This window comes from Pleurodeles waltl, chromosome 6 (genome assembly GCF_031143425.1).
Source record: "Pleurodeles waltl isolate 20211129_DDA chromosome 6, aPleWal1.hap1.20221129, whole genome shotgun sequence".
Classification (NCBI taxonomy): domain Eukaryota; kingdom Metazoa; phylum Chordata; class Amphibia; order Caudata; family Salamandridae; genus Pleurodeles; species Pleurodeles waltl.
In genome coordinates, this window is record NC_090445.1 from 965,627,074 (window position 1) to 965,653,908 (window position 26,835).

The following is a 26,835-nucleotide window of genomic DNA, read 5'->3' on the forward strand; positions in this document are numbered from 1 at the left end:
ATCTCTGGTCCTATATAGGTGTCATCCCAGCACACTGCCAGCTATTTTCTTTCCAAGCCAGTCCGCGCCGATCGGAAGAGAGCAATACATCAGTCATTTTTTGACTGCCATTTTTTGACTTTTTTTCTATGTTTTTTTTTTTTCAAGTTTCTAATTCCTGATGTGTCGAGGAATGTCATCTAGGAAAACCAGGTTCAAGCCCTGTGGTTCCCGTCATCAGGCGATGTCCATGACGAATCCACACTTCATGTTCCTTAAGTGTTTGGAGTGCCTTAAGTTGTGCTCTGAGTCTTCGGCCATGCATCCAAAGGCTTTGAGGGAACTGTCCCTGAAGCTGATGGTGCCCTGTTGCTCGGTTCTGTTAGTCGAGGTACCGACCAAGAGGAAGGTCCCGGGAACGGTCGCAGAGTCCTCCATTGTCGTCATCCCACCCCAGTCCTGGGGATGATCGGGTAAGTTGGGGCACAAGAAGAAGTTGAAGAAAGTGAAATGTTGTTATACTTCATCTCATCCGTCGGCTGACGGATTGAGTGAGTGAGAGCGTTATCATCCTAGGCCTCAGTCTGTGGAGCCTGCATCTGGGCTGACTCCTGCCTCACTGGGTTTCAGGGAGCTGGAGCGACCCCTGCCCAGTTAAGTTTTGTTTGAGGCCATGTGCCACATTTTTGGGGCAGGCCGACTCTGCTGGAGCACCTTCTCGCCTCAGAGTCTGAAGTCTTTGTGTTCCGTGCCAGTGGCTTTGACTCCGACTCAGAAGCACCCAGGGATCTATGCTTGGATCTGAGACCGCATCAGTTGTTCCATTTAGACCTTTCCTGACACCGTACTCTACACCGATGCTCCCCATGCCCCTGGTCTGCATGGTGTCCATCCTTGTTGCCGACTCAGACACAGAGGCAGATGTGCTTCGTACAACGCTGACAGGTGTTGTGCTTACTATATTGGATCCTGAGCCTCTTTTTTTATGGACTAGGGTACAGTGAGGAATGGGACGGGTTGCTGGACACTTAGGAATAGCGGCTCCAAGACCCTATGGACTGGTGTTTAAACATGAGTGAAACCAGTGAACTGGACACCTTCCAGGATACTGTTATGATTTCTCCTATCATAGCTATGGAGGATGGTGTTTCTTATTCTGTGGTGGTGCAAAGAGCATCTGAGAACCTAGAGTTGGGGGTTGTCATCTCTGGGGGTCAGGACTAACCTCCTGACAGGTGCCTCTCACCATCTACCTTAGGCTTCTCCTTCAAACTTTACCCACCTTGCTTTTTTCCTATAAAAAAACAAAACCCCTGGAGCTCATCCGAGCTTTCAAGTAGGCGCAGCCCTACTGTAAGGAAACGGGACATTAGTTACATGGCCCGTACAAATAATGCCCCCATATTTGTCTTCCACTAGGAACCAAACACCCCACTGTAGCGCTGGACTCTCTCAAGGTAGCGGAGCAGAGCAATCCAAGGCTGACTCAAGAGAGGTGGCTTCTAATAATCACCATTGACTGACACACAATAATAACACTCAATAAATGATTGTCCAGTCTTTGCTTTTTCTTTAGGAAAAGTATATTAATTACACACTACTAAATATTTCACAGCAATTTACGAAGGTACATAAGGCTGGTGGAAGTACTTTGAAATCATTGTGTAATCACCTCTTGCTCCCTAAAGACTTGTATAAACAGATTAGGTAAGTCTTCAAGATCCACAAACTACATGTCAAAAGTATCATCATTTTAGGAATAAATGGAATAATTAATAATTCTATAGTGAAAATGCACTTATTAATGTTAAAGCATAAGCACTTTGATCAGTAATCACTATCAAAATTATATTAAAGCATTTAAAAAATAAGTTCACATGTCATTTAAATTAACTTCACGTCAGTGGGCTTTTTATATACTCTCAGATCATAAACAATTAATCATAACCCCATAGAGGGCCTCACATTCTGACTATATACCATGCAACCATAGACATAGCACCTAGAGGGCTAAGTACAACATGCACTGCCTTTTAGACCCCTTCAGGCCACAGCAACTAACCATAAGCTTAGCTTAGCTCCTAGAGGGTGCTGCACTCCCAGCTGTAGAGCGCATGCTCCAGCCTGCGGAATGCCTTGAAACTCAAACGGAATCCTGGCCTGGCCCTTCTTTTGGGGACCCTGTGAACCTAGAGTCAGTCCTTTTTTTGGTCTTGGGGGGGGGGGGGGGGAACTGCAGCACTTCTGTTGCTCCCATAAGCTCTTGTTTCCTTGTTTGTGGTGGCCCCACCATCCTGGACTACCACAAGCTGTTGGAATGGCTCAGTCATTTGCAAGCCCCACAGGGCATTTTGGGGTTCTTCTGGAGCGATAATACATGATAATCCTCTCTTACACTGTGCAGGAGAGAGCCGCTGTCTTTTTTATTGTTTGTTTTTTCTCTTGCTATACAGCTTTCTGTCTTTCTTCAACCACCCCTGTGGGCCTCTTGTTGGGGGCAGCCCAGGGAGCCTACCCTTTGCTGCCCTGGCCGGTTCCACATGCGAGCAGCACTTCTGTGCTACTGTGGCAGCCCGTGCTCATCACTGAAAAAATTCAGTCCCGGAGTTGGGGTCCCCTTAGCTTTGGGAAGGGGGGGGCCTAAACACACTTCCCAGAGAAAATCTCAAAAGTTGCTCCATGCGGTGATCCTGGGGCCCTGCCCCATCCTGAGGGAAGAGAATCACCTGGCAGTGGAGCTCCGGGGGCTGCAGTGAGGTGCTCAAAGGTCATATCCTTCTGCTGATTTTTTTTTTTTTTTTTTTTTTTGGGCTCATTTAGCTCCTGGTGGTGAACCCTAACCACTTGGAGCACATTCCTCAGGCCTACTGGCCTACAAAGAGGCAGACTTTTCAAGGAGTTAGTTCCACTGGCTCCCTGTGCCAGCCTATCTTTTTTCTCCTCTGGATCATCTCTCTTCCTTGGTGCAGAAGTCCAGTCGTTCCACATCTAGTCCTCATGGGTTGTAAGTGGACCAGCTTCCCTATTCTTGGGGAGAGCCCCACTGCTCCCGGGGGCAATGGTAGAGTCCTTAGTCCAGCTGAATATCAGTGGGTACCTCCTTTCGGTTGTACGTGGCTGCCGCCTCCAGTCAGTGTCCAGCTAAAATCACGACCAAGAGGGAGCTCTCTGTCCTGTGCAAGGCCTTCTAAGTGGGGGTGGAAGGCTCTAGAAGCGAGGCACCTCTGGTCTTCCTCCAGTACAATATTACCTCCCCTCCCCTGTTCTGACCCTCCTGCCCAGCCTGCAGGGACATTACAAAATGGCACCACAAAGGAGTTGCTAGTCACATCTCCTCTGGGAGCCTCAGCTCTGCCCCTAGCTGACATCACTTCCAGGATCTTTCCAATCAAATCTTCCTTCAAAGGGAGACCTCTCCTATATTGGCTCCAAAGGTCTATGGTCCATCCCTGGTACAGTGTGACAGTTGATTGATGCAGATCCTTCATCCCCACCACTTTCCTGCTCAAGAGCTGAGTAAGGCTCTGTTAATTGCTCTGTTTTGTGGGGTGGCCTTTGTTTCTGCTGCTGGAGCAAAATTGTAATGAACCTAGCCTGCAGGGTGACAAAAGGCCTGGGCAATGATTCTGAGCTGAGACAGAGAAATGTAGCAGTCCTGGATAACCCATAAGCTATGCAGATATCCTCTTGAAACTTTCATATTTGGATTTGGCATACAGGTTTCACCCCAGTCCCATAGGCCACTGGTTTCTCTAAGCCAAAGAGAATGGAAACTGCACTCTAAGGAAGTCTTCCCCATAGGTGTATAATGGAGTGCCTCTGCAGGCAAGACAGTGAACCACACTGACTTTCACTAAGGCCTTCCCCAGGTTAGTGTCCAGTTGATGCAGATTCCCATCTGCGCCAGGTGACCTGTGCATAGCTACAGATTCTCAGATGCCCTGCCCTTACAAGTGTGTACACATGTTCAAGTGTAACGAGCCAAGTGACCCTTATCTTTGCTATTACCTTATCTTGAAAGATGGACACAAGCATTAAATACGCACAGTCTATTTCCGTGAGTGTTCTGTTGGTAAGTCACTGGTTGTGAGACTCACCTACAGTATAAAACGAAAAAAAAAAAAAGTGATAAATTTGGGCAGTTCCCGTCCCCCTTACCTTAGTTTGCTCAATCTTGACACTCTAGACACAACATTATCAAACGTATACCTTGGTCTTAAAGTCTGTTCCTGCCTCGCCAGACTATACAACTACTCTTTCCTCGTATACTCCCTTTTTTTTCAAACCTGTCCTATTGTTACTTAAGATGATCAGAACCAATCACTCCTTTCCCAGTGCACCTTCTCGCACTTATTATTTCAGTACATAGTCGAACAACCAGTATACTTCTGACTGGATTTCTATCCACAACTTAATTGACTCTTAGGTTTTCCAGCATTTCACTCTATGGAGATTGTCCTGATGGATAAAACTCTGCCGACCACAATATTTTAATTCTCAGCCTTGAAACAGCATTCAAAAGTTAATTACCCTGCAGCACTATCTCCAAGATTCCCACATTTGAGTAGAATGTTTTTTTTCCATCGTTACCAGAGCAGATGGACGCCAGGTTCTTGACGTTCACATTTTCCCTCTTCCCATTCCAGATCACCAATAAGTAAATGCTATTCCTGTAATAGGTTGTGCCCTGTCCTACATTTAGCTGTGCCAGCCAGATGCACTTTTCATGTTTAAATGGGGAGTGGGACCGAAATGATACCAGACCGGTGGAAGATGACAACCTCGACAATAAGTTGTTCAAAATACAGCACTGAATCCAGAGAGGGTGTGTGCATACTTTGAAGGTGAAGAGGGACTCTCACTTTATTCTGTTTCCTCATACAGTAATTAACTATGCTATATTAATCCATTTAATTCTTTCCAGTCACCCACTGAACCCAAGTTTGGATGGCTGTCTGCAACAAAAAAAAAAAGAGCATCATACAAATTTGTGACTGGTCTGAAAGCATATTCATTCCTCCCCTGTCCAACTCCTAGCTGAATTTGTTCTACAGCCCTCCTACTACTTTTGGCTCAGTCCCTAAACAGCTGTGTATCTATAATCCAGTTTTATATTGTTCAATTTACTCAGTGAGTTAATCTCTTGTCAAAGCAAACTAGTGGTGTTATTTCCCTCTCTGCGTTCAAGGACGGTCTGAAATATTATCTAATCGATCTTGATTATCAGTGAACCATCCAGCTTATCTGCCAGCTTGCTCGCTGGCACTTTGACCCAAACTGCATCCTCCCGATTCATGTGTAAATATATGTTCGATGGCATCTGTCGCTGTAGATACGCATGTTCTGCAATAGCTCGCCATCTGGTGTTGGGCCGGAGTGTTACAAGTTGTTTTTCTTCGAAGAAGTCTTTCGAGTCACGGGACCGAGTGACTCCTCCTTTTGTCTCCATTGCGCATGGGCGTCGACTCCATCTTCGATTGTTTTTTTCCGCCATCGGGTTCGGACGTGTTCCTGTCGCTCCGAGTTTCGGAACGGAAAAAATTAGTTAATTTCGGAAGATTTTCGTCGGTATTGTTGCGTTCGGGATCGGCGTACTTAGATTCCACACCGCATCGAAGATCGAAGAGCTCCTGGTGCCCTTCGGGGTAGTTTTTCGATCCTCCGTCGGGGCCTGGTCGGCCCGACCGCGTGCTGAAGAACGCCGATGGAACGGACCCCGTTCCGTTTCTGCCCCAAATGCCACAATAAATACCCCTACACAGACCAACACTTGGTCTGCAACCTGTGCCTGTCACCTGAGCACAGCGAAGACACCTGCGAGGCCTGTCGTGCGTTCCGGTCCCGAAAAACACTCCGAGACCGTCGAGCCACAAGACTTCAAATGGCGTCCGCACCGACAGCCCAACGGGAGTTCGAGGAACAAGAAGAGGAAGGTTCCTTCTCGATCCAAGACTCAGACTCCGAAGGATTCGACGATACACAAACCGTGAGTAAGACGTCGAAAACCACACAAAGAAACATTTACAAGGCCCAGGGGACGCCACTGCCACCAGGCCATGGCTCGACCCATAAATTCGGTGACCGACCTTCGGCACCGAAAAAGGCCCAAACAGTGCCGAGATCGTCCGACTCCGGTCGAGACACAGGCACGCAGCCTTCTCGGGACCGAGAAAGTGCTGGAGACAAGCCTCGACACCGAGATGCCGGTGTCGACACGGCTCGACGCCGAGACAGCGGCACCGAAACAGATCGACGCCGAGAGGTTTCGGCCCCGAAAAGGAAAAAAGTCACCTCGGAGCCGAAAAAACACGCAGACAAAGTTTCGATGCCGAAACAAACTGCAAGCGACCCAGCTTCAGGCTCTTATACAGAAGAGCACTCGCTAACCTCCCAAATGCAAAAGCATAGGTTTGAGGAAGAGCTACAAGCAACTGATGTGGACCATACGCAAAAGCGTATCTTCATTCAGCAGGGGACAGGAAAAATAAGCACCCTTCCCCCCATTAGGAGAAAGAGAAGGTTGGAGTTCCAGACGGAACAAGCACCACAACCAAAAGTGGTGAAAAGAGTTACACCACCACCCTCTCCTCCGCCCGTAATTAACGTTTCACCAGCACAAACGCCATCACACTCCCCAGCTCACACCACCATGAGCCAGGGTGACCAAGATCAGGACGCATGGGACCTATACGACGCCCCAGTGTCAGATAACAGCCCGGAGGCATACCCTACAAAACCATCTCCACCAGAAGACAGCACCGCGTACTCTCAGGTGGTGGCTAGAGCAGCACAATTTCACAACGTAAGCCTCCACTCAGAACAGGTCGAGGATGATTTCTTGTTCAACACACTCTCCTCCACCCACAGCTCATACCAAAGCCTGCCTATGCTCCCTGGTATGCTCCGGCACGCAAAAGACATATTTAAGGACCCAGTCAAAAGTAGGGCAATCACACCAAGGGTGGAAAAAAAGTATAAGCCGCCTCCTACGGACCCGGTTTTCATCACAACACAGCTGCCACCAGACTCTGTTGTTGTAGGAGCAGCTAGGAAAAGGGCCAACTCTCACACATCTGGAGATGCACCACCCCCAGATAAAGAAAGCCGCAAGTTCGATGCAGCTGGTAAGAGAGTCGCAGCACAAGCTGCAAACCAGTGGCGCATCGCGAACTCCCAGGCACTACTTGCGCGCTATGACAGAGCCCACTGGGACGAGATGCAACATCTCATCGAACATCTGCCCAAAGACTTCCAAAATAGGGCAAAACAAGTGGTTGAGGAGGGACAGGCCATCTCCAACAACCAGATACGTTCCTCCATGGACGCTGCAGATACAGCTGCACGGACAATTAATACATCTGTAACTATCAGAAGGCATGCATGGCTCCGAACGTCTGGATTTAAACCAGAGATTCAACAAGCAGTTCTCAATATGCCTTTTAATCAAAAAGAACTGTTCGGTCCAGAAGTGGACACAGCGATTGAGAAACTCAAAAAAGATACGGACACTGCCAAAGCCATGGGCGCACTCTACTCCCCGCAGAGCAGAGGGAATTACAGCACATTCCGTAAAACGCCCTTTCGAGGGGGGTTTCGAGGTCAAAGCACACAAGCCAGCACCTCACAAGCGACACCGTCCACTTACCAGGGACAGTATAGAGGAGGTTTTCGGGGACAATATAGAGGAGGGCAATTCCCTAGAAATAGAGGGAGATTTCAAAGCCCCAAAACCCCTACTACTAAACAATGACTCACATGTCACTCACCCCCTCCACACAACACCAGTGGGGGGAAGAATAGGTCATTATTACAAAGCATGGGAGGAAATCACTACAGACACTTGGGTTCTAGCAATTATCCAACATGGTTATTGCATAGAATTTCTACAATTCCCTCCAAACATACCACCAAAAGCACAAAATTTAACAACACACCATTCCAATCTCCTGGAGATAGAAGTGCAGGCACTATTGCAAAAGAATGCAATCGAAATAGTGCCAAACACACAAATAAACACAGGAGTTTACTCACTGTACTTTCTGATACCAAAGAAGGACAAAACGCTGAGACCAATCCTAGACCTCAGAGTAGTGAACACTTTCATCAAATCAGACCACTTCCACATGGTCACACTACAAGAAGTATTGCCATTGCTAAAACTGCACGACTACATGGCAACTTTAGACCTCAAGGATGCTTATTTCCATATACCAATACACCCATTGCACAGGAAATACCTAAGGTTTGTATTCAAAGGAATACATTACCAATTCAAGGTACTGCCTTTCGGATTAACAACCGCACCAAGAGTCTTTACCAAATGTCTAGCAGTAGTCGCAGCACACATAAGAAGGCAGCAAATACATGTGTTCCCATATCTAGACGACTGGCTAATCAAGGCCCATTCGTTCATACAGTGCTCAAATCACACAAATCAGATCATACAAACCCTCTTCAAACTCGGGTTCACCGTCAATTTCACAAAATCCAAAATTCTGCCACGCAAGGTACAACAATACCTGGGAGCCATAATAGACACATCAAAGGGAGTAGCCACTCCAAGTCCACAAAGAATTCAAAATTTCAACACCATCATACAACGCATGTATCCAACACAAAAGATACAGGCAAAGATGGTATTACAACTCCTAGGCATGATGTCATCATGCATAGCCATTGTCCCAAACGCAAGACTGCACATGAGGCCATTACAACAATGCCTAGCATCACAGTGGTCTCAAGCACAGGGTCACCTTCTAGATCTGGTGTTAATAGACCGCCAAACTTACCTCTCGCTTCTGTGGTGGAACAACATAAATTTAAACAAGGGGCGGCCTTTCCAAGACCCAGTGCCACAATACGTAATAACAACAGATGCTTCCATGACAGGGTGGGGAGCACACCTCGATCAACACAGCATACAAGGACAATGGAACGTACATCAAACAAAACTGCATATCAATCACCTAGAACTTCTAGCAGTTTTTCAAGCACTAAAAGCTTTCCAACCAATAATAGTTCACAAATACATTCTCGTCAAAACAGACAACATGACAACAATGTATTATCTAAACAAGCAGGGAGGGACGCACTCCACGCAGTTAAGCCTGCTAGCACAAAAAATTTGGCATTGGGCAATTCACAACCAAATTCGCCTTATTGCACAGTTTATACCAGGGATACAAAATCAACTCGCAGACAATCTCTCTCGAGATCACCAACAAGTCCACGAATGGGAAATTCACCCCCAAATTCTGAACACTTATTTCAAACTCTGGGGAACACCTCAGATAGACTTGTTTGCGACAAGGGAGAACGCAAAATGCCAAAACTTCGCATCCAGGTACCCACACAAACAATCCCAAGGCAATGCCCTATGGATGAACTGGTCAGGGATATTTGCTTACGCTTTTCCTCCTCTCCCTCTCCTTCCTTACCTGGTAAACAAACTCAGTCAAAGCAAACTCAAACTCATATTGATAGCACCAACTTGGGCAAGGCAACCCTGGTACACAACGCTGCTAGACCTATCAGTGGTACCCTGCATCAAATTGCCCAACAGGCCAGATCTGTTGACACAGCACAACCAAAAGATCAGACACCCAGATCCAGCATCGCTGAATCTAGCAATCTGGCTCCTGAAATCCTAGAATTCGGGCACTTACAACTTACCCAAGAATGTATGGAAGTCATAAAACAAGCAAGAAGGCCATCCACCAGGCACTGCTATGCAAGTAAATGGAAGAGGTTTGTTTGCTACTGCCATATTAATCAAATACAACCATTACACACAACTCCAGAACATGTAGTGGGTTACTTGCTTCACTTACAAAAATCTAACCTAGCTTTCTCTTCCATTAAGATTCACCTTGCAGCAATATCTGCATACCTGCAGACTACCTATTCAACTTCCCTATATAAAATACCAGTCATTAAAGCATTCATGGAGGGCCTTAGGAGAATTATACCACCAAGAACACTACCTGTTCCTTCATGGAACCTAAATGTTGTCCTAACTAGACTTATGGGTCCACCTTTTGAACCCATGCACTCCTGCGACATACAGTTCCTAACCTGGAAGGTGGCATTTCTCATCGCCATTACTTCCCTGAGAAGAGTAAGCGAGATTCAGGCGTTCACTATACAGGAACCTTTTATACAACTACACAAAAATAAAGTCGTCCTAAGGACCAATCCTAAATTTTTGCCAAAGGTTATTTCACCGTTCCATCTAAATCAAACAGTGGAACTTCCAGTGTTCTTTCCACAGCCAGATACCGTAGCTGAAAGGGCACTACATACATTAGATGTCAAAAGAGCATTGATGTATTACATTGACAGAACAAAGAACATCAGAAAGACTAAACAACTCTTTATTGCATTTCAAAAACCTCATGCAGGAAACCCAATTTCAAAACAAGGTATAGCCAGATGGATAGTTAAATGCATCCAAATCTGCTACCTTAAAGCTAAACGACAGCTGCCCATTACACCAAGGGCACACTCAACCAGAAAGAAAGGTGCTACCATGGCCTTTCTAGGAAACATCCCAATGCAAGAAATATGTAAGGCAGCCACGTGGTCTACGCCTCACACATTCACCAAGCACTACTGTGTAGACGTGTTATCCGCACAACAAGCCACAGTAGGTCAAGCCGTATTAAGGACATTATTTCAAACTACTTCCACTCCTACAGGCTAATCCACCGCTTTTGGGGAAATAACTGCTTACTAGTCTATGCAGAACATGCGTATCTACAGCGACAGATGCCATCGAACTGAAAATGTCACTTACCCAGTGTACATCTGTTCGTGGCATCAGTCGCAGTAGATTCGCATGTGCCCACCCGCCTCCCCGGGAGCCTGTAGCAGTTTGGAAGTTACCTTCAATTATTTATATATGTATCATCTCAACCTTAAATAGGTGCATACTTAGTCACTCCATTGCATGGGCACTATTACTACAATTCAACTCCTACCTCACCCTCTGCGGGGAAAAACAATCGAAGATGGAGTCGACGCCCATGCGCAATGGAGACAAAAGGAGGAGTCACTCGGTCCCGTGACTCGAAAGACTTCTTCGAAGAAAAACAACTTGTAACACTCCGGCCCAACACCAGATGGCGAGCTATTGCACAACATGCGAATCTACTGCGACTGATGCCACGAACAGATGTACACTGGGTAAGTGACATTTTCAATTTATTGGATTAATAATTGCTTTATTAGTGGTGTCTTATCTATCATTTTTTGCCAAGATCTCTAAATGTCCAAAACTGTCATTCGTACTATCATTTTACTATGTACAATTTGAAATGATGCGTGCCTTAATGAACTGAGTGCGTTTTGAAGTTTTGTCTTCACTCCATGCTAATATTCTTCCCCGTTTATTTTACTCTTTCTTTTATACTACAGGAAAAAGCAGGTAGCAAACTACGCCTAGGCTCAAACCAGACAAAGGAAGTCGTACAAGAGTACATTGCTGGTTCCGACAGTGTTACAGAAGACCACGCAACCAGGGATTATGTTGTCATGAGAGCACGGGTGATGGCAGCAAAGTCAGTTTACTTACCATACAATTTTCAAGTTAAAGCACCTCGTCTAAAGGACGTTTTGAAGCATTTCAGATTTTAATAATAAAAAAAAATGTTGAAAATATTGAATGCCAAAGACTAAAATCTGCATTTTTTTTTTCCTAGGCTGCTGGGAGCACTTTGCAGTTGTATGTGTGATCCAAGTGTAAATATTACCACGCAAGAAATCAAACCTGCTGATTCTCTCGCTCAATTATTACTTTTCCATTTGAATTCCAAATCTGCTTTACAACGAATCAGTGTTGCATTGGTAATCTGCGAGTGGGCTGCCTTACAAAAGGTATTTGTAGAATTTGTTGTTATCTGTAAAACTTGTGTTAGTGCTCTTATCTTCACAGTATTTTGTAAAGATTTTTCATTTTTGAGATCTGGCAGCCCTGATGTTTGGTTTAAACGGATAGACTATTTGCTCAGACATAGGGCCTCATTATGACCCTGGCGGTAGAGAACCGCCAGGGCCAACGGGGGCGGGAGCACCGCCGACAGGCCGGCGGTGCTCCCTTGGTCATTCTGACCGCGGCGCTTTGGCCGCGGTCAGAACGGGAAAACCGGCGGTCTCCCGCCGGTTTTCCACTGCCCCTAAGAATCCTCCAAGGCGGCGCAGCTCGCTGCGCCGCCGAGGGGATTCTGACAATCCTTACCGCCATCCTGTTCCTGGCGGCTCGCCCGCCAGGAACAGGATGGCGGTAAGGATTGTCGTGGGGCCCCTGGGGGCCCCTGCAGTGCCCATGCCTACGGCATGGGCACTGCAGGGGCCCCCGTAAGAGGGCCCGCTAGTATTTCACTGTCTGCGTAGCAGACAGTGAAATACGCGACGGGTGCAGTAGCACCCGTCGCACCTTCCCACTCCGCCGGCTCGATTACGAGCCGGCATCCTCGTGGGAAGGGAGTTTTTCCCTGGGCTGGCGGGCGGTCTTTTGGAGACCGCCCGCCAGCCCAGGGAAAAACTCATAATACCCTCCGCGGTCTTCTGACCGCGAAGCGGTATTATGGAGGGCGGCATCCTGGCGGGCGGCCTCCGCCGCCCGCCTGGGTCATAATGAGGCCCATAGTTTCTAAAGTTTAAATTTCGTTTTGGAGATCTGGGGCTGGGTTGTCCTAGTGTTCTCAATGCTACAATTTAAATCGAGTGCCTTGTGTCCTTCCTAACACAGTACCCACAATACTGTACCATGTTTACCATCTGATATACCAGAAAGTAGCATGCGGCGAAACATTAAAGAACCGAATTGCAGTTATATAATCTACAAGAAAACGCCATAGGTCCCAGATCCAACAAATAGTTCAAGGCCCACTACAGGGATGACACTTTCTTCTATGTTTACTTCCGCATTGGTACCACCCACCGCCAGACAGTGTTGACTTTTAAAGTGCTACGTATGTCTATCTGTGTTATTGAATGCCATCACCGCAGGCTTCTCCTTTGGTCACTCTCCTGCTATCTAAGTAGCTGTCCTGTGTGCCGCCCTGCCTACTACATTAAACATTTTCCTAGTTGAATTATATTTATACCAAAATTGAAAGCATGCAATTGAGATGAAAATGTGTATTTTCAGACCTCATAAACTGAAGTTTGGAGAAAAATGGTTGAAATTCCAAAATATATTTAAAATTGATATTACAGTAATACATCAGCGGCATGGAAGATATTATCACATTGGTGCCATGTTCTTTGCACCTTTCACTGTTATGTTAACCACATAGAGGCATTCCATATTGACAAAGCTTTTTGAGTTTGCATTACTGTTGGCAACTGTTCCTGATGAACCGATCACCTCAGGTAATCTTGCATATGGTGTTCACGACTTTAATCATGTTCAATGTGGTCCGAATTACAAAGCTAACAATTTTAGTGGCTGAGGATGAATTTCATTGAACATAAATGGCTTTTATTACAGTAAAGGTTGGAGACCACAGCATTCAATATCAAGGACCCATTAGGTTTTGTTGACAGTTTCAGAATCGAATCGCACTTAGTTACTGGATGCTTCTAGGTTTGAATAGGTTTTTATTGCGTTTCTCAATAGGATTACAAAATAAGGGCTCACAGCTGCCCCTGGCAAAGACCTCTTCCCGCCCCCCCCCCCCCCCACCACTCCCAAAAATACCCCCTCCCCGTAACTCGTTCTCCCTCCCTCCCCCCCCTTGCAGTTACCCAATCACTTCATTAATATTTCTGAAAAGCATAACATGGCAAATAGTCAATCTCCATTGCAGCTGATGTGGATCTTCATCCTGGCTCCCAAACTAATCTATAATAATCATTAATTTTCGAGTGTTCTAGAATTTGTGAGGCTCGCAGGCTCTCTGGGCATGGAAGTTCTTTAAAGTCTATTTAGAAATATTGCAGCAGTGGTCCACACTGTTTTGCAAAGTCATTCATCTCCCCTCACCCTCTTAGCCAACTTTTCCATCCCCAACAGCCACCAAAATCGTTTGTTCCATTTTATCACAGAAGGCACCACCCCTTGGTCCCATAGTGCTAGAATTGTTTGCTTGGCTGCCAGAAACAATAAGGGTTTTAAGTCCTTTTTTTTTTATTTTATTTTTTTTAATCTCTGCCTCTTCCCGGATCACCACCAGGCCTCCTGCGGGCCGTGCTGATCGTTTCGATCCAAGAAGACCCTTCGAGACCAACGAGCTCGCAGGCTGGAAATGGCCCACTCTTCCCAGAAGCAGACCCTGGATATTTTCAGTGACAAATGTGTGCAGGAGCAGAAGGAGGCTCTTTATATTCCAAACTCTGACCTTCAGTCTGATATTGGGAACCAGGACATCACCTCAGCGCAGCCTGATAGTACTAATGTCCCTCCACAAAGAAGACCACCACTGCTCACAGGTCATGGTTGGTCACAGAAAGTTGCTTCGGCCGGCCTCCTTCCAGTTAAGCTACAAAAGCTGGCAAGACTTCGGCTGTGTCTTCCATCTCAACCTTCTTTAGTTCATTCCGAATGACCGCTAAACCTTCGTCAGACGACTTCGGCATTAAGTGGGAGCAGCACATCCACTGCTTTGGCAGCTAAAAAGGTCCATCGACCCAAAGTTTCGGTACTGAAAAACCACACCACTGCTTCATCAAAATGGATGGAGTCTACCCAATCCTCCAGCACTATAACTCGCATTGAACCCATCTTTGAAATCATGGACCCTAAGCAGTGCCGGCTTCATATAGATAGTGGCACAGGACGCATTGTGGCTTCTCCATCAGCAAGCCTGAAACGGAGACTCACTTTTCAGGAGGCCTTACACACTTCACCTCCTCCTATGAAGCCTCACAAGGATAAACCTGCCACCCTTGCAGCCACACCCTCCCACTCCTCCCCCACCACCATCTTCTCTACATCCACTTCCTATCCCCTCCGCTTCCCTCTTCTCATTCTCCTGCCTCTCCCAGGCCCCTGGGACTCTTACGATCTGGATCCTCTTATATCTACTGATCCAGATCTTTACCCTGGACACCCCTCTCCTCCAGAGGATACCACCAACTATCAGGAGGTCATTGCAGGGGCCGCTGCCTTCCACAGTGTCGAGCTCCACATGGATTCTGTAGCTCAGAATTTCCTGTTTGACACCTTCACATCAACACACAGGGGCATCCAATACCTCCCTATGCTGCCAGGCCGAAGACCTCTTCAAGGAGCCTATCCTCTCAAGAATAATTACACCTAGGGTGGACAAGAAATATAACCAGCACCCTGATCCATTTTTCATCCGGTCCCACCAGATTCCATTGTGGCTATCATCGCCAGAAAGAGGGCTAACAGGCTACTGGGGGACTCACGCCCCACCTGACAAACTAAATTAATTGTTGCAGCACACAAGAGGAACTGCGCGAGTGGCCTGTCATTGGCGTATCGCCAGTTCGCAGGCCTCACATTCATGCGATGACCGAGCTCACTGGGATGAGATGGAGGAACTCCTCCAGTATCTCCCAGACGACCACTGTAAAAGTGCACAGCAGATTGTTTCAGAGGGTCAAACAATTGCTGATAATTCAGTCAGGTGCTCAGAAGGCATGCAGGGCTCAGATGCTCCTGATTTAAGCCAGAGGTGCAACAAGCTGTACTTAATATGCCATTTGATAAGAGGCACCTCTTTGGTCCCCAAGTTGACTCCATCCTCAACATACTGAAAAAGGCTACCGACACCGCAAAGACCATAGGAGCCGTACAGTCCCAAGCATAAAGGTGTTTTTTTTTTGTTGTTGTTTTTTTTTTCTTTGTCATTGCCCGGTGTACAGGGGTGGTTACAAGTCATAAACATCTGACCAATGTGCCTCATAACATAGACCTGCCTCATCTTTCTATTCCAGAGGCTCTTGTGTGGGAACATACAGAGGAAATGATTCTAGAGGGAGGGGAAAGACCGCCACCACCTGTGGCTTACCATCGACACCTTAAAACTAACTTCTTCCAACTCCCCATTCCCCATTTCACTCCAATAGGGGGCTGCCTCCATCTTTAACACACTCCATGGACACAACATCAGAACTTTGGGTCCTCTCCATTATCTAACATGGTTTTTGTCTGGAGCGAACTCCTCCAAACATTCTACCTCACAGACACACTCTCAGCAGAACACATTGCTCTCTGGAGGGAAGAGGTCCATTCTTTACTTCTGCAAAGGCGCAATACAGCCAGTTCCTGTTCAATACCAAATGGCAGGAGTATACTCCCTTTGCTTCCTCATTTCCAAAAAAGATGGGGCTCTCAGACCCATCGTAGACCTCTGACCTTTAAACCAGTACATCCTGTCAGAACATTTTCATCTTGCCACCCTCCAGTACGTTCTCCCACTTCTTCAACAAGGCGATTTCACGACAGCCCTGAACCTGAAGGACACCTACTTCCACATTATCATTCATCCTGCGCACCTCCAATACCTATGATTCGTGGTCGCCGTACATTATCAATTCAAGTTTCTGCCTTTTGGGGTCACAACCGCTAAGAATATTCAAGTGTGTAGCCGTGGATTCAGCTCAGAAGACAAGATACATGTGTTCCCTTATCTATACGACTGGCTCATCAAACAGTAAACCTTCTCCAAAAGTTAGGGTTTACAGTCAGTATCCTCAAGTCACACCTAGAACCTCTTCAAGTTCAACCATATCTGAAGGGCCTTTCTCAATGCAAAATTGGAGTTAGCTTACCCCAACTTTGTCAGTATACACTACTTTCAGCATACTATCTCTGCTTCAGGAGAATTACACTGAAACAGTCAGGACAGCTATACGCCTATAAGGAAAAATGGGATCCTGTATTGCCATCTTGCTTCATGCCAGGCTATACATGTCCTTTACAGCAGTGTCTCTCTTGCCAGTGGTCTGTTACAAGGTCACCTTCAAGATCTAGTGTTAGACTGCCCAACTTACCGCTCTCTGCTATGGTGGAATTCCACCAACCTATCTAAAGGGCGGACCTTTCAAGACCCTGTTCCTCAAATGATTCTATATCCGGACACATTTCTGATAGGTTGGGGTTCACACCTCCAGAACTTAACAATGCAAGGGCAGGGGAACCCCAGTCACCAGTCCATTCACATCAATATTCTGGAGCTTCAGGGAGTGTTTCTAGCCCTGTAAGCTTTTCTTCCTATTCTATTGCACAAGACTGTCTTAGTCTGTACAGAAAACATGACGGCAATGTATTATCTGCAAAAACAGAGGGGTTGGGGCTGGGGTGGCACCATCACTCCAGCTGTCTCAACTTGCAAAACCATCCGAACTCTGACTCCGACCATCACTACATTCTCGAGTATCTCCTATGAAACGACAGTTTTGCAGACCTGCTTAGCAGGACGCATGAACAAGTACACAAATATGAACGCCACCCGATGGTTATCCAAAAATACTTCCAAAAGAGGGGACCCTTCAGATAGACCTGATTGCCACCGCAAAAAACTCAACATGCCCAAGCTTTACCTCCAGGTATTCACACCCTGCCTCCAAGGGCAATGACCTATGGATCAACTGGTCAAAGATAGTTGCTTACGCTTTTCCACCTCTACCTCTCATTCCATTCCTGGTGCACAAATTCAGACAGACGTTTCTCAAATTGATCCTTACAGCTCCCACCTGGGCCCACCAACCGTGGTTTACAGTACTAGAACACTCCCTGGTACCTCATGAGAAGCTCCCCAACATGCTGGTTCTTCTCATACTAAACCTTTGTCAGATCATACTTCCAGACTCCAAATCACTCAACCTTTCGAAATGGCTCCTGAAGACAGTTTGGTTACATACAATTGCCTTCCGAATGTATGAACATTTTAAAACCAGCTATTAGACCTATAACTAGGGCTTGTTATGCAGCATAATGGAAGTGTTTTGTCTGCTTCTATCAACCCAAACAAATTGATCCCTTAATACTGTCTGTACAAGAAATTGTTTGCTGTTTTCTTCTCCTGCAAAAAGCAAGCCTGGTCTATAAGTCTATCCGATTACACCTTCCAGCCACAGCTGCATATTTACAAAACAGACAGCATACTTCATTGTTCAAAATCCCAGTTATTAAAGCCTTCATGGAAGGACTTAAGAGTAATCCTACCCAGGATTTTTAGGAAAAATTACCTTACTTGGCATTTGCAAAGCAGCTACATGGTCTACACCACTTACATTCACAAGGTAGTGTTGTGTAGATGTACAAGCGCGTCAACAAGCTAATGAAGGACAAGCTGTCCTAAGAATTTTTTTTCAGACAACTGCAACTCACAGGCTACCAACTGCATTTCTAGGAGGGACTTCTTTACAGTCCATGTAAAGCATGTGTATCTACAGTCGCACATGCCATAGAACGGAAATTGTTACTCACCCAGTAGACATCTGTTCGTGGAATGTAGTGCTGTAAGTTCACATGCACCTTCTGTCCTCCCCTGAAGCCTGTGGCCATTCCAATTACTTTATACTTGTATTTAGTTGGACATAGGTACTTACACTTGCATGGACATCTTCTTTTCTATACCTCTTGTACTCTCTCACCCACCTGCGGAAAAACAGTGTAACAAAGGACTCAATGCCCATGCACTCTATCATTGAGAAGGAGGAGCCAATCGATCCCGTTCTAAATTGCTTCTTGAAGGAAAAACAAGTTCCAGAACTCCGAACTCCACATTAGGTGGCAGGATTATACAAAGCATGTGAATCTAAAGCACTACATGCCTCGAATAGATGTCCTCTGAGTAACATTTTCCTTCCCTCCCGGCCGTGTGCTTGGCCATTGTGTTCACCTGAAGAAGGATCTCCTGCCATTGCTCTGGATCAAGGGTGAAGTGGGTCTCTCTCCCATGCCTTCAGGAAAAGGAGCTTGCCTGTATATAGGTTTGTGTTCAGCATACAGTAGATTCTAGACTCTGCATGCACGTCATTGCTAGATGTGATCAGGTATTTCTGGAAAGGTGTCAGCACTCTGGTCACCCCCTGTTAAACTGCCCAGTGATGGAGCCTTCAGCTGGTCATATGGTTTGATTTGTCCTTTGTAAAAACATGTCTCACAATGTTTTACGTGCCCCCTCCTTCCAGAGACACTAGGTCTCTGTTATGCCCTGGTGTAAAGTCTGGTTTGCCGCATAATGGAGTAAAAGGTGAGTGATAAGTCATTAGGCCCCTTTTCACTACCCATCTAACCAAAACCTCTAGCATTGCAATTGATTTATATAATGTAGGCGTTGTCTGCACCTTATGTCTCCAAGTTACTTCCTACAGGGCCATGCCATCATTGTGTGGTCCACCATGCTCCACCCTTTGTCAGTCTCCCTTCCCCTTCATTGTTAAATGTAGCAGAGGTGGCATAGTAGCATGCAGGAATCAGGGCTCCCTGCCCCCCTTCTTGGGGCTGAAGAAAGCTCTGAATTTGTGATATCTGTACTGCCTTACCCTGACAGAGAAACGCCTGGCATGCCGTCTGAATGTCATCAATAGTCTTTGGGGATCGAAAGGACTAGTGTTTGACAGAGGAATAGAACCTTGGGTAGGATTGAAATTGAATTTTAAATGTGGCTATTCGTGCTGTTTATATTTCCAATGATTGAGGTTTAGTTTCACAGGTTTTCTTAGCATTTGGAAATTGATGTATTTAGTTCTTTGCAGAATGAAGGCTGGAGCCACCCTCAGGTATTCAGTGTGTGTGGTGGCCCACCAGATAGGTGGTAAGCTGATTTAGTTTACCTCTAGGCGGTCTGGGTCAGTGATATTAATTACCGATTTTGTAAGGTTAATTTTGAACACCAACACAGTCTGATAGGCTGCAAACTCTGACAGGAGATGAGGAAGGGACTAGTGTGGGTCTGTGAGCAACACCAGGATGGTTAGCTTGTCTGGGGGGCCTGAAGAGCTCATCTGAGATGTTTTGGCTATCATCCAGCTGTGGACATTCCAGGATTTGGCATAGTTCTGAAAGTGATTTAGTAGCCAGTTTCTTGCCCCTCCAAAGGGGAGCCAGAAGGGGTGTGGGACAAAAGTCTTGCGTTTAGCCAAAAAGATTATAAAAACGTCTTGAAAAAGTTGAAGATAGTCCCAGATTGTAGCTGATCCTGCCCTCCCCCTCTCTCCGCTTTCAAGAGCACCTCCTTGTCTGCAAAGTGGTGGAAGCAGACCAGGATGTCGGTCCCGAGCATGCATTTTGAGACAGCAGACCTTCTCTATGTACTCGGACAATGCTGAGCAGCTCCGATCTGTGGTCATCTAGTAGTGTTTCCGCGAGACCCTGGATGTAGTCTGTCTCTCTCCCGGGTGGGACTTTCCTTATTATTATCATTTTTTTTTTTTGATACATCATTTTATTTCTTCTAATGAAAAATATACAATAGCGGTAGGACAAATGTGCAATAGCTCAGCAGATGTCATTGCTTCAAGAAAAACAGAAGCATTGTATAGCATCAGGAGGTGCGGGGATTGTGGCATGCATGTGGTTGGCTGAGTGGAAAGCACTGTGCAATGGGTCGGGAAGGTATGCTAATGCTCTGCCACAATGCTAGTAACTTGGGGAAGGTGATATAACCAGAAGAGAGGACAGGGGTGGTGGTGTGGCATTGGCGATAAGTGGAATTCTGTCTTGGGTGTTATGTGGTATGTGACATGGGTCATTGCATCGAGAAGGAAATTGTCTTAATGGAGTGTGGGGTGCCTACTGCAGGGTGTCGACAATGGGGATGTAAATTAGAATGGGTGAAGGAGCTTGGAAGGTGGAGGTGGGAGGAGAAGGGTGTAAAAGGAGGCAAATGGTGAGAGATAGTTGCCAGACAACCTATCTAAGGGACGCAGGGGATAGCAGGGTAGGTGGTAGTGTTATAATAGGGGCACACTGTCCTTGCTCACTTTCTATTGAAAATTGATGAGGAGGATGGCCCATTGAGGAGAGATGGGACGTATGCAAAGGTGCTGGATCGTTGCGGAGGGCTTCCTCAGCAGTGCCCCATGTCCCGCTTCTACCGGCAGGGGCATTGGGGAGTGAGAGTGTGCGCTTAGTGAGGAGGAGTGCTAGAGCTGCAGAACCGGTGCACACTTTCTCTTCCTGTGCTTGAAAATGGCCATGCCTCCCATGTGTAGATGTCTGTTCTATAACCTCCTGTAGAGTAGTATGTACCGTGTGCCAGTAACCCAGCAGCGCTACATAGGACCTTAAAATATGCTTGAGATTGTCATCCAGGACATGACAGCGGGGGCAGGTAGCATGTATGTTAGGGTAATAGTGAATGAGCTGTGCAGGATGAGGTATGCTCTGTGCAACAAAGAATTGGATGTTCTGGAACCCTGTTCCCCTTCTTTAAGTAGGGTTCTCCCGAATGGGGGTGGGGCTTCTCTTATGCATAGTTGGAGTGCCTGTTCTCCAAGTCTTTTTTGTTTTTCTTGCATCTGTATAACTTGGTCTTGTAGGTCTATCAATGATGCTCAATAGACGTCAAGGTCCAGCTGGTTTCGTCCTAGGCACATTCGAAGGAGCATTACGGGTAACAAGTTTGGCTTAAGTCATCCAGGTCACTGCGTACTTCCGATAGGCTCTGTTTTAGATCTTTCCACACTGAGCCAATTTTTGTCATCAAGTCTGTAAACGTTTGTGTCATAAAGGTCTTGATCTTTTTATGTTTGAGTGGGGTGTTCTAGATGAAGACCTGCTGTTCTGAGGGTTGCAGTTTGGCTGTCTTTGCCCCCTCTCCCTCATGTTTGTGTTGGATGTTTGGAGGAGCTCTTTCATCATGCCATCTCATTTGTGGCTAGTGGAGACCGAGGCCTGTTTTAGCAGTGAATTTTCCCTGGCGGTGCCTCTCCCTTTTTGCACCATTTTCCTGGGGCTCTGTAGGGTGACGAGAAATTAGGAAGGTAACAGCTGAGCTGATGTCCTATATCCCCTTCATGCCTGGCTTTAAGGTGGTGGCCTTCAGGGACTCACCAGGGCTGCTCTCATCTGGTGCCTTAACTTCACCACCTTACGATCTATTTGTCCACCAGCCAGGTCACCAGGCTCTGTCCCATCCGCTGTCTCGAACAGGTGAGGGGCAGTCGTATACCTCTACAAAGACCCATCAATCTCTCTGGGCTGCTAGGTCTCAGCTGTGGTGCTTTCTGCATTGCTTCTGTGGCAGTGTCCTGATAGGATCCAAGTGTACCCTGATCCCTCTGGGGCACCTGGTGCCCCCTTTTGGGCTGGTTTGCCCTCTTTTGTTAACCCACCTCCACCTCCCAGTAGGGATGTCGCTGCTTGTTTTATTTCTTCTAATGTTAGGGACTCCGGTAGGATTATTCTTTCTTTACTTAGCCAGGCTATAGTTGTGTTTTCAAGATATGTTTGTGTCCTCTTTTGAAGCACCCATATCTGAAGCATAGGGATTTGTGTAAAATTTCCTGAATTAAGGTTCATTTTCAAGTGCCATTTTTTCTCCCTATATTTGTAATATTTGCTTCAGGCTATGTATCCTAATCAATGTGGCGAATTATTTTTTCCCTGCATCAAAAAATATTCTTGTATGAAAAATTATTTGATAATTAAAACCATACATAAAACATACACAAGTCAATCTTAAAATCATGGATTCAGTAAAAAGTAAAAACATCTCATGATTAGGCATACGTGTTCATCATCATAGCACTAAGATTTGGCATAACTATTGGGGCCTAAAATACGCATACTATTTCCACCGCAAATCGTGCGATCTTTTGAGTCTAAAAAGACTTTTCAACTGGTTGGCCAAACCATCGGCCATTCTGCTTCTGCCTAAATGCACAAACCAAGTAAAAAGTGCATTGTGCAGACATTGCGTGTGAAGCACAACTGATTGTGCCAAGAATGCATTCTGTAAACCAAAAAAAACCGGAACCATCATCTTCCATAAGCTCAAGGAACCTTGAAACAGACTCTAGAAACGTGGGCTAAATGGCCTTAATGGTCAAGATAGGGTTCCTCACACCCTCCCCCTAGCAGCTCGGCCACATATATAGTTCAGTATAACATAGGTGGTCATGCCAGGTTACACAGCCCAACTAGGGATTTATTTTGGTGCCCTTGGTGGGAGCGCGTGGGCGGGGGAATTCGATTCATTCCTTAACACACAGCCCATAGTACAAAATAAAATTACAAAAAAAAAACTGATTCCCACTACCGTGCTCAGGCCCCCAATAATAATTTTACTTTGGTTATTAAAAACTGCCCCAGCCAAACATTCAGCATGGCTTGAGGTTTTATAGATTAAGGGCCTCTGTCACTGCCGCCCTAAAAGATCTCACTCCCAGGGCTAGGATTTTTTTACGCAGTAGGGCCCTTCGATCTGCTAATAACTTTGGACATAGACATACTATATGCATGAATGTTTCACTCGACTGATGACCCAGGCGGCACAGTTTGTCCTCCAGTTGCCACTGGGAGGAGGCTAAAGTACATTTTCATAAATTCCTTCATGGTGGTTAAAAAAAAAAAAAAAGGGCTAAATCAAAATAAGGTTGTTCCTTTCTGCTGAAAAATACCTCCTTGAGTTCACTTTGAACCCTTGGTAAGTATGTTGAGGTTTCTTCAGTCGTTGCCCCGTTGATGTTACATTTCCCAAGTTTTGAAATTTGGCAGTCTAAAGATATAACTTTTTTTCAGATTATATCCTAACTTTTTTTTAGCTGAGAACTCTGCTAGTCTGTTGATTAGTATTTGGAGGCCTACTCTGTTACTTGGCATTAGAAGATCATCAGTATAAGATGTTACACAGCTCTTGGCCACCAAGGCTCCCTGCGTGCAATACCACTTCAGCGAGGAATGGCGATAGGTCCAAGAAACAGAACAAACAGCAGGGGGCCTAAGAAACACCCTTGCTTTGACCCTAAAGATGTTCTTAGTTCTCCAGACAGATGGCATCCATCCCCCTTAATTTTTACCCAGGTTCCAGAGTATACCAACTCGATTGTTCCTAGGTTTTGGCGTGATGCCCCAGCGCAGTAGCTTTGCCCAGAGCTGCCCACAGGGAACACAATCAAAGGCCACCTTGACGTCCACTAAGCACATAAACAATGGGGTACGGGTGTTGCTTGCTCTTTTCAATAGAAGGCTCCACAGCTAAGTTAGAAAGTGTCCCCTGCTTCTTGGAGAACCCCGTTTGGTTCATTGGCAGCCTTCTTGCTTCCATTGCCCACTCAGATCTTACAGAAGTAGGGTTGAAAAATATTTGAGATCCACATCTAGGAAGGCTATCAAGCAATAGTTATTTGGTGATGTGGCTTTCCTGCCTTTAAGGATGAGGTGCATGACAGACCCTCAAACTTGTTGGGATGCTTCCAGTATGCAGTGTGGTTGAACATTAATCAAAAAGCCTACTCAGATCATGATATTTTCTTTTAGGAGGGCTGGTGGTATTCTGTTGGGACCTGGTCCGCAGTTAGTTTATGAGCTCTCAATGATTGTTTTTTGTGTTGCATTGTTGCATTCTAAAATATCTGGGGCACCGTTGCTTTTATCAATGGGTGCCACATTGAGTGGACTGAAACAAGATCACAGGGAGTAAGCGGTGTCCGTACTTTCTTCATAGTGTTCTCTTAGGAAATTCATCCATTCTTCCTTGCCTATATTAGCCTTGTTTGCTGCCCTGGGGCCCTTATTGAGTTTTATTAGCTTCCAAAATGTCCTGTGTTAATTTTGTTTTGAAGCATTAAGAAGCTTGACCCATAGAGCTTCAGCTTTACCCTTCTTAAACAGCCTGACCTCTCTATTAAATCTTCTGCAGTCATGTCGAAGGGACTTTAGCAGTGCACAGTTCTGCCGTTCTCGGCACAACTGTTGGAAGGTTTTATTAATCTGTGATCTAATGAGTCAAATTGGCTTCGGCCAAGTAATGTTATTACATGTGAGGCTTGTGCCATTAAACGACGTGATGGCCGGATGCATTCTGAAAGGTGTTCCCAGGCCTTTATCAGGTCTTGTTTTCTGGCTGAAGCTTCTTTCAGTATTTCCACTGTCTTACTTCCCAGTTCTTGAATGTCTTTTAAACTCCATTTAAGCCGATTTAAGTTTGCAGTATGAGGCTTTACCTCCACTAAATGGGTACGACCCAGAACCGGTGAGTTGGTGAAGAGCTAGATGTTTTGTGGCATGTGGTCACTTTCTGTTCGATCTTGAAATCGATTATCTTGCTGAACATGCTGGCACTTGCTATGGTCTAAACAACCTAGGAGGTCATTGTAGCAGAGCACCTTGTCCAGGCTAGAGAGGTCTCCCGGGAGGCAACCAATTAACATTTATCAGCCTGTCTGATTCACAGGCCTTCGCAAGCTTTTTCCTCAAGTTTATCTTGTCTTCTATTTGGAGGGTGGATTACGGCAGACAAGCCATGTAGAACTACTTCATCATCCCCATTTGTATCTTGGAAGAGATTCAGGTTGCAGTCTCTGGTAAGTACCGTCAGTGGTTCACTTTTCCACTCCAGAAGCATGTTGATCAGGTTATCAACTGTTGCTGTTATTTCCCTTGGATTAATATAGAGGTTAACCAAGACCATCAGGCTTGTTTGCTGCTTGTCCCATTCTTCCAGGTGAATCGCCAACAACCATGGTACATTAATATCTAGCACTGTGACTTTTGCAGTAAGTTTGGAATTTACATGGATCGTTGCCCACCTTTAGCTCGTCCGTGAATACTGTTTTTACTTGCCCACCTTTTGTATTCAATGAACCCAAATAGGGGGATACTAGATTGTACCTGTGTCTCTTGTACCACTGTGATTTCAAATTTGTGGAGGTATTCCGACATTGAGGGTTCTTCAATTTTCTGTGCAAGGTCCTCCAGGCACAGATACTAAAAGTTTCTTGCTTTGTCATGTTGTACCTCAAGGATTCCTAGTTTCAGTCTGCATGGCGGCCAGCTTGATATGCCTCTGATAGTGCAGAAGGGAACCAGCCCCAACATTCAGTTTCATCCATTTTGGTTACCACTCTTGTTACAGAGGCTTCTGTAGGCGGGGCCTTGATTGTTTGAATTATCAGCCCAGAATTTCCACTCGTGCTGGATGACCCACCCCCTGCAGTTTTCAAAATTGAAGATGCCTGTTGCCCTACTCTTTGCTTCGGGCAGGTTTAGGAGTTGTGGCTACTCCCACCAGTGCTCTTGCCTGTGGATTGCTCCCAAGCCAGAAATAGCGGTGATTAGGGATCCTCCTGGAAATGCCCTGCCTTTTCAGCAACTCCTTGTGGGACAGAATTTTAGCAGATACGTCCGGCGAGTTGAACGTAACCAGTGTAGTTTCCGATACTTGCGCATGTCTCGGTGCCAGGGCTTTGATGGAATAAATGTCCTGGGACTCTTCTTTCGCAAAGCCCAGTTGGTCCTTAATTAGGTTTAAAATATTTGCATGATTTAGAATGTTGTGGCTTCCTCATGGTCTAAACTCTGGGATCCACAGTAGACTTGCCCTTGGGCCACTATGATAGACTGTGTTTTCCACGAGCTTTTATAGGGTGCTCTCTGCATTGAAAGTTCTAGCCCTTGTATCATTGAGACCCCATTGGTCGCAGAGTGGAATTGTTTGCTGCATCGACTTCTCCTGTAGGTGGGTGCCACACAGGCTGCTGCACACACACAGTACCTGGGTGGAGTGCTTTGCTCTCCTCCCTTGACTTCCCAGCACTATCACTCACTTGTGTGCAAGATAACATTATGTTGTATCCCATTGATTCCTCTTCTTGAATTTCTCTCTACCCACCAGCTGTCCATCCATCTTGGCGTGCCAGTGATGGGGGTTTTAGTGTCGCCCTTATGTTTTGTACTGAGGTTTTCTCTGGCTGGGTCCTGCCAACAGATGG

The 26,835-nt window shown here is 46.0% G+C and overlaps 1 protein-coding gene across 2 annotated transcripts in view; it reads left to right on the forward strand.

The window, feature by feature from the left end:
* Window positions 1–26,835, forward strand: part of BTAF1 (B-TFIID TATA-box binding protein associated factor 1) — a 927,996-nt gene that overhangs the window by 410,053 nt on the left and 491,108 nt on the right. For both annotated transcript variants that reach the window (XM_069239796.1, XM_069239795.1), the window contains exons 17-18: window positions 11,395–11,537; window positions 11,679–11,853. In XM_069239796.1, coding sequence (XP_069095897.1) covers window positions 11,395–11,537; window positions 11,679–11,853 — 318 coding nt within the window. The remainder of the gene's footprint in view (window positions 1–11,394; window positions 11,538–11,678; window positions 11,854–26,835) is intronic.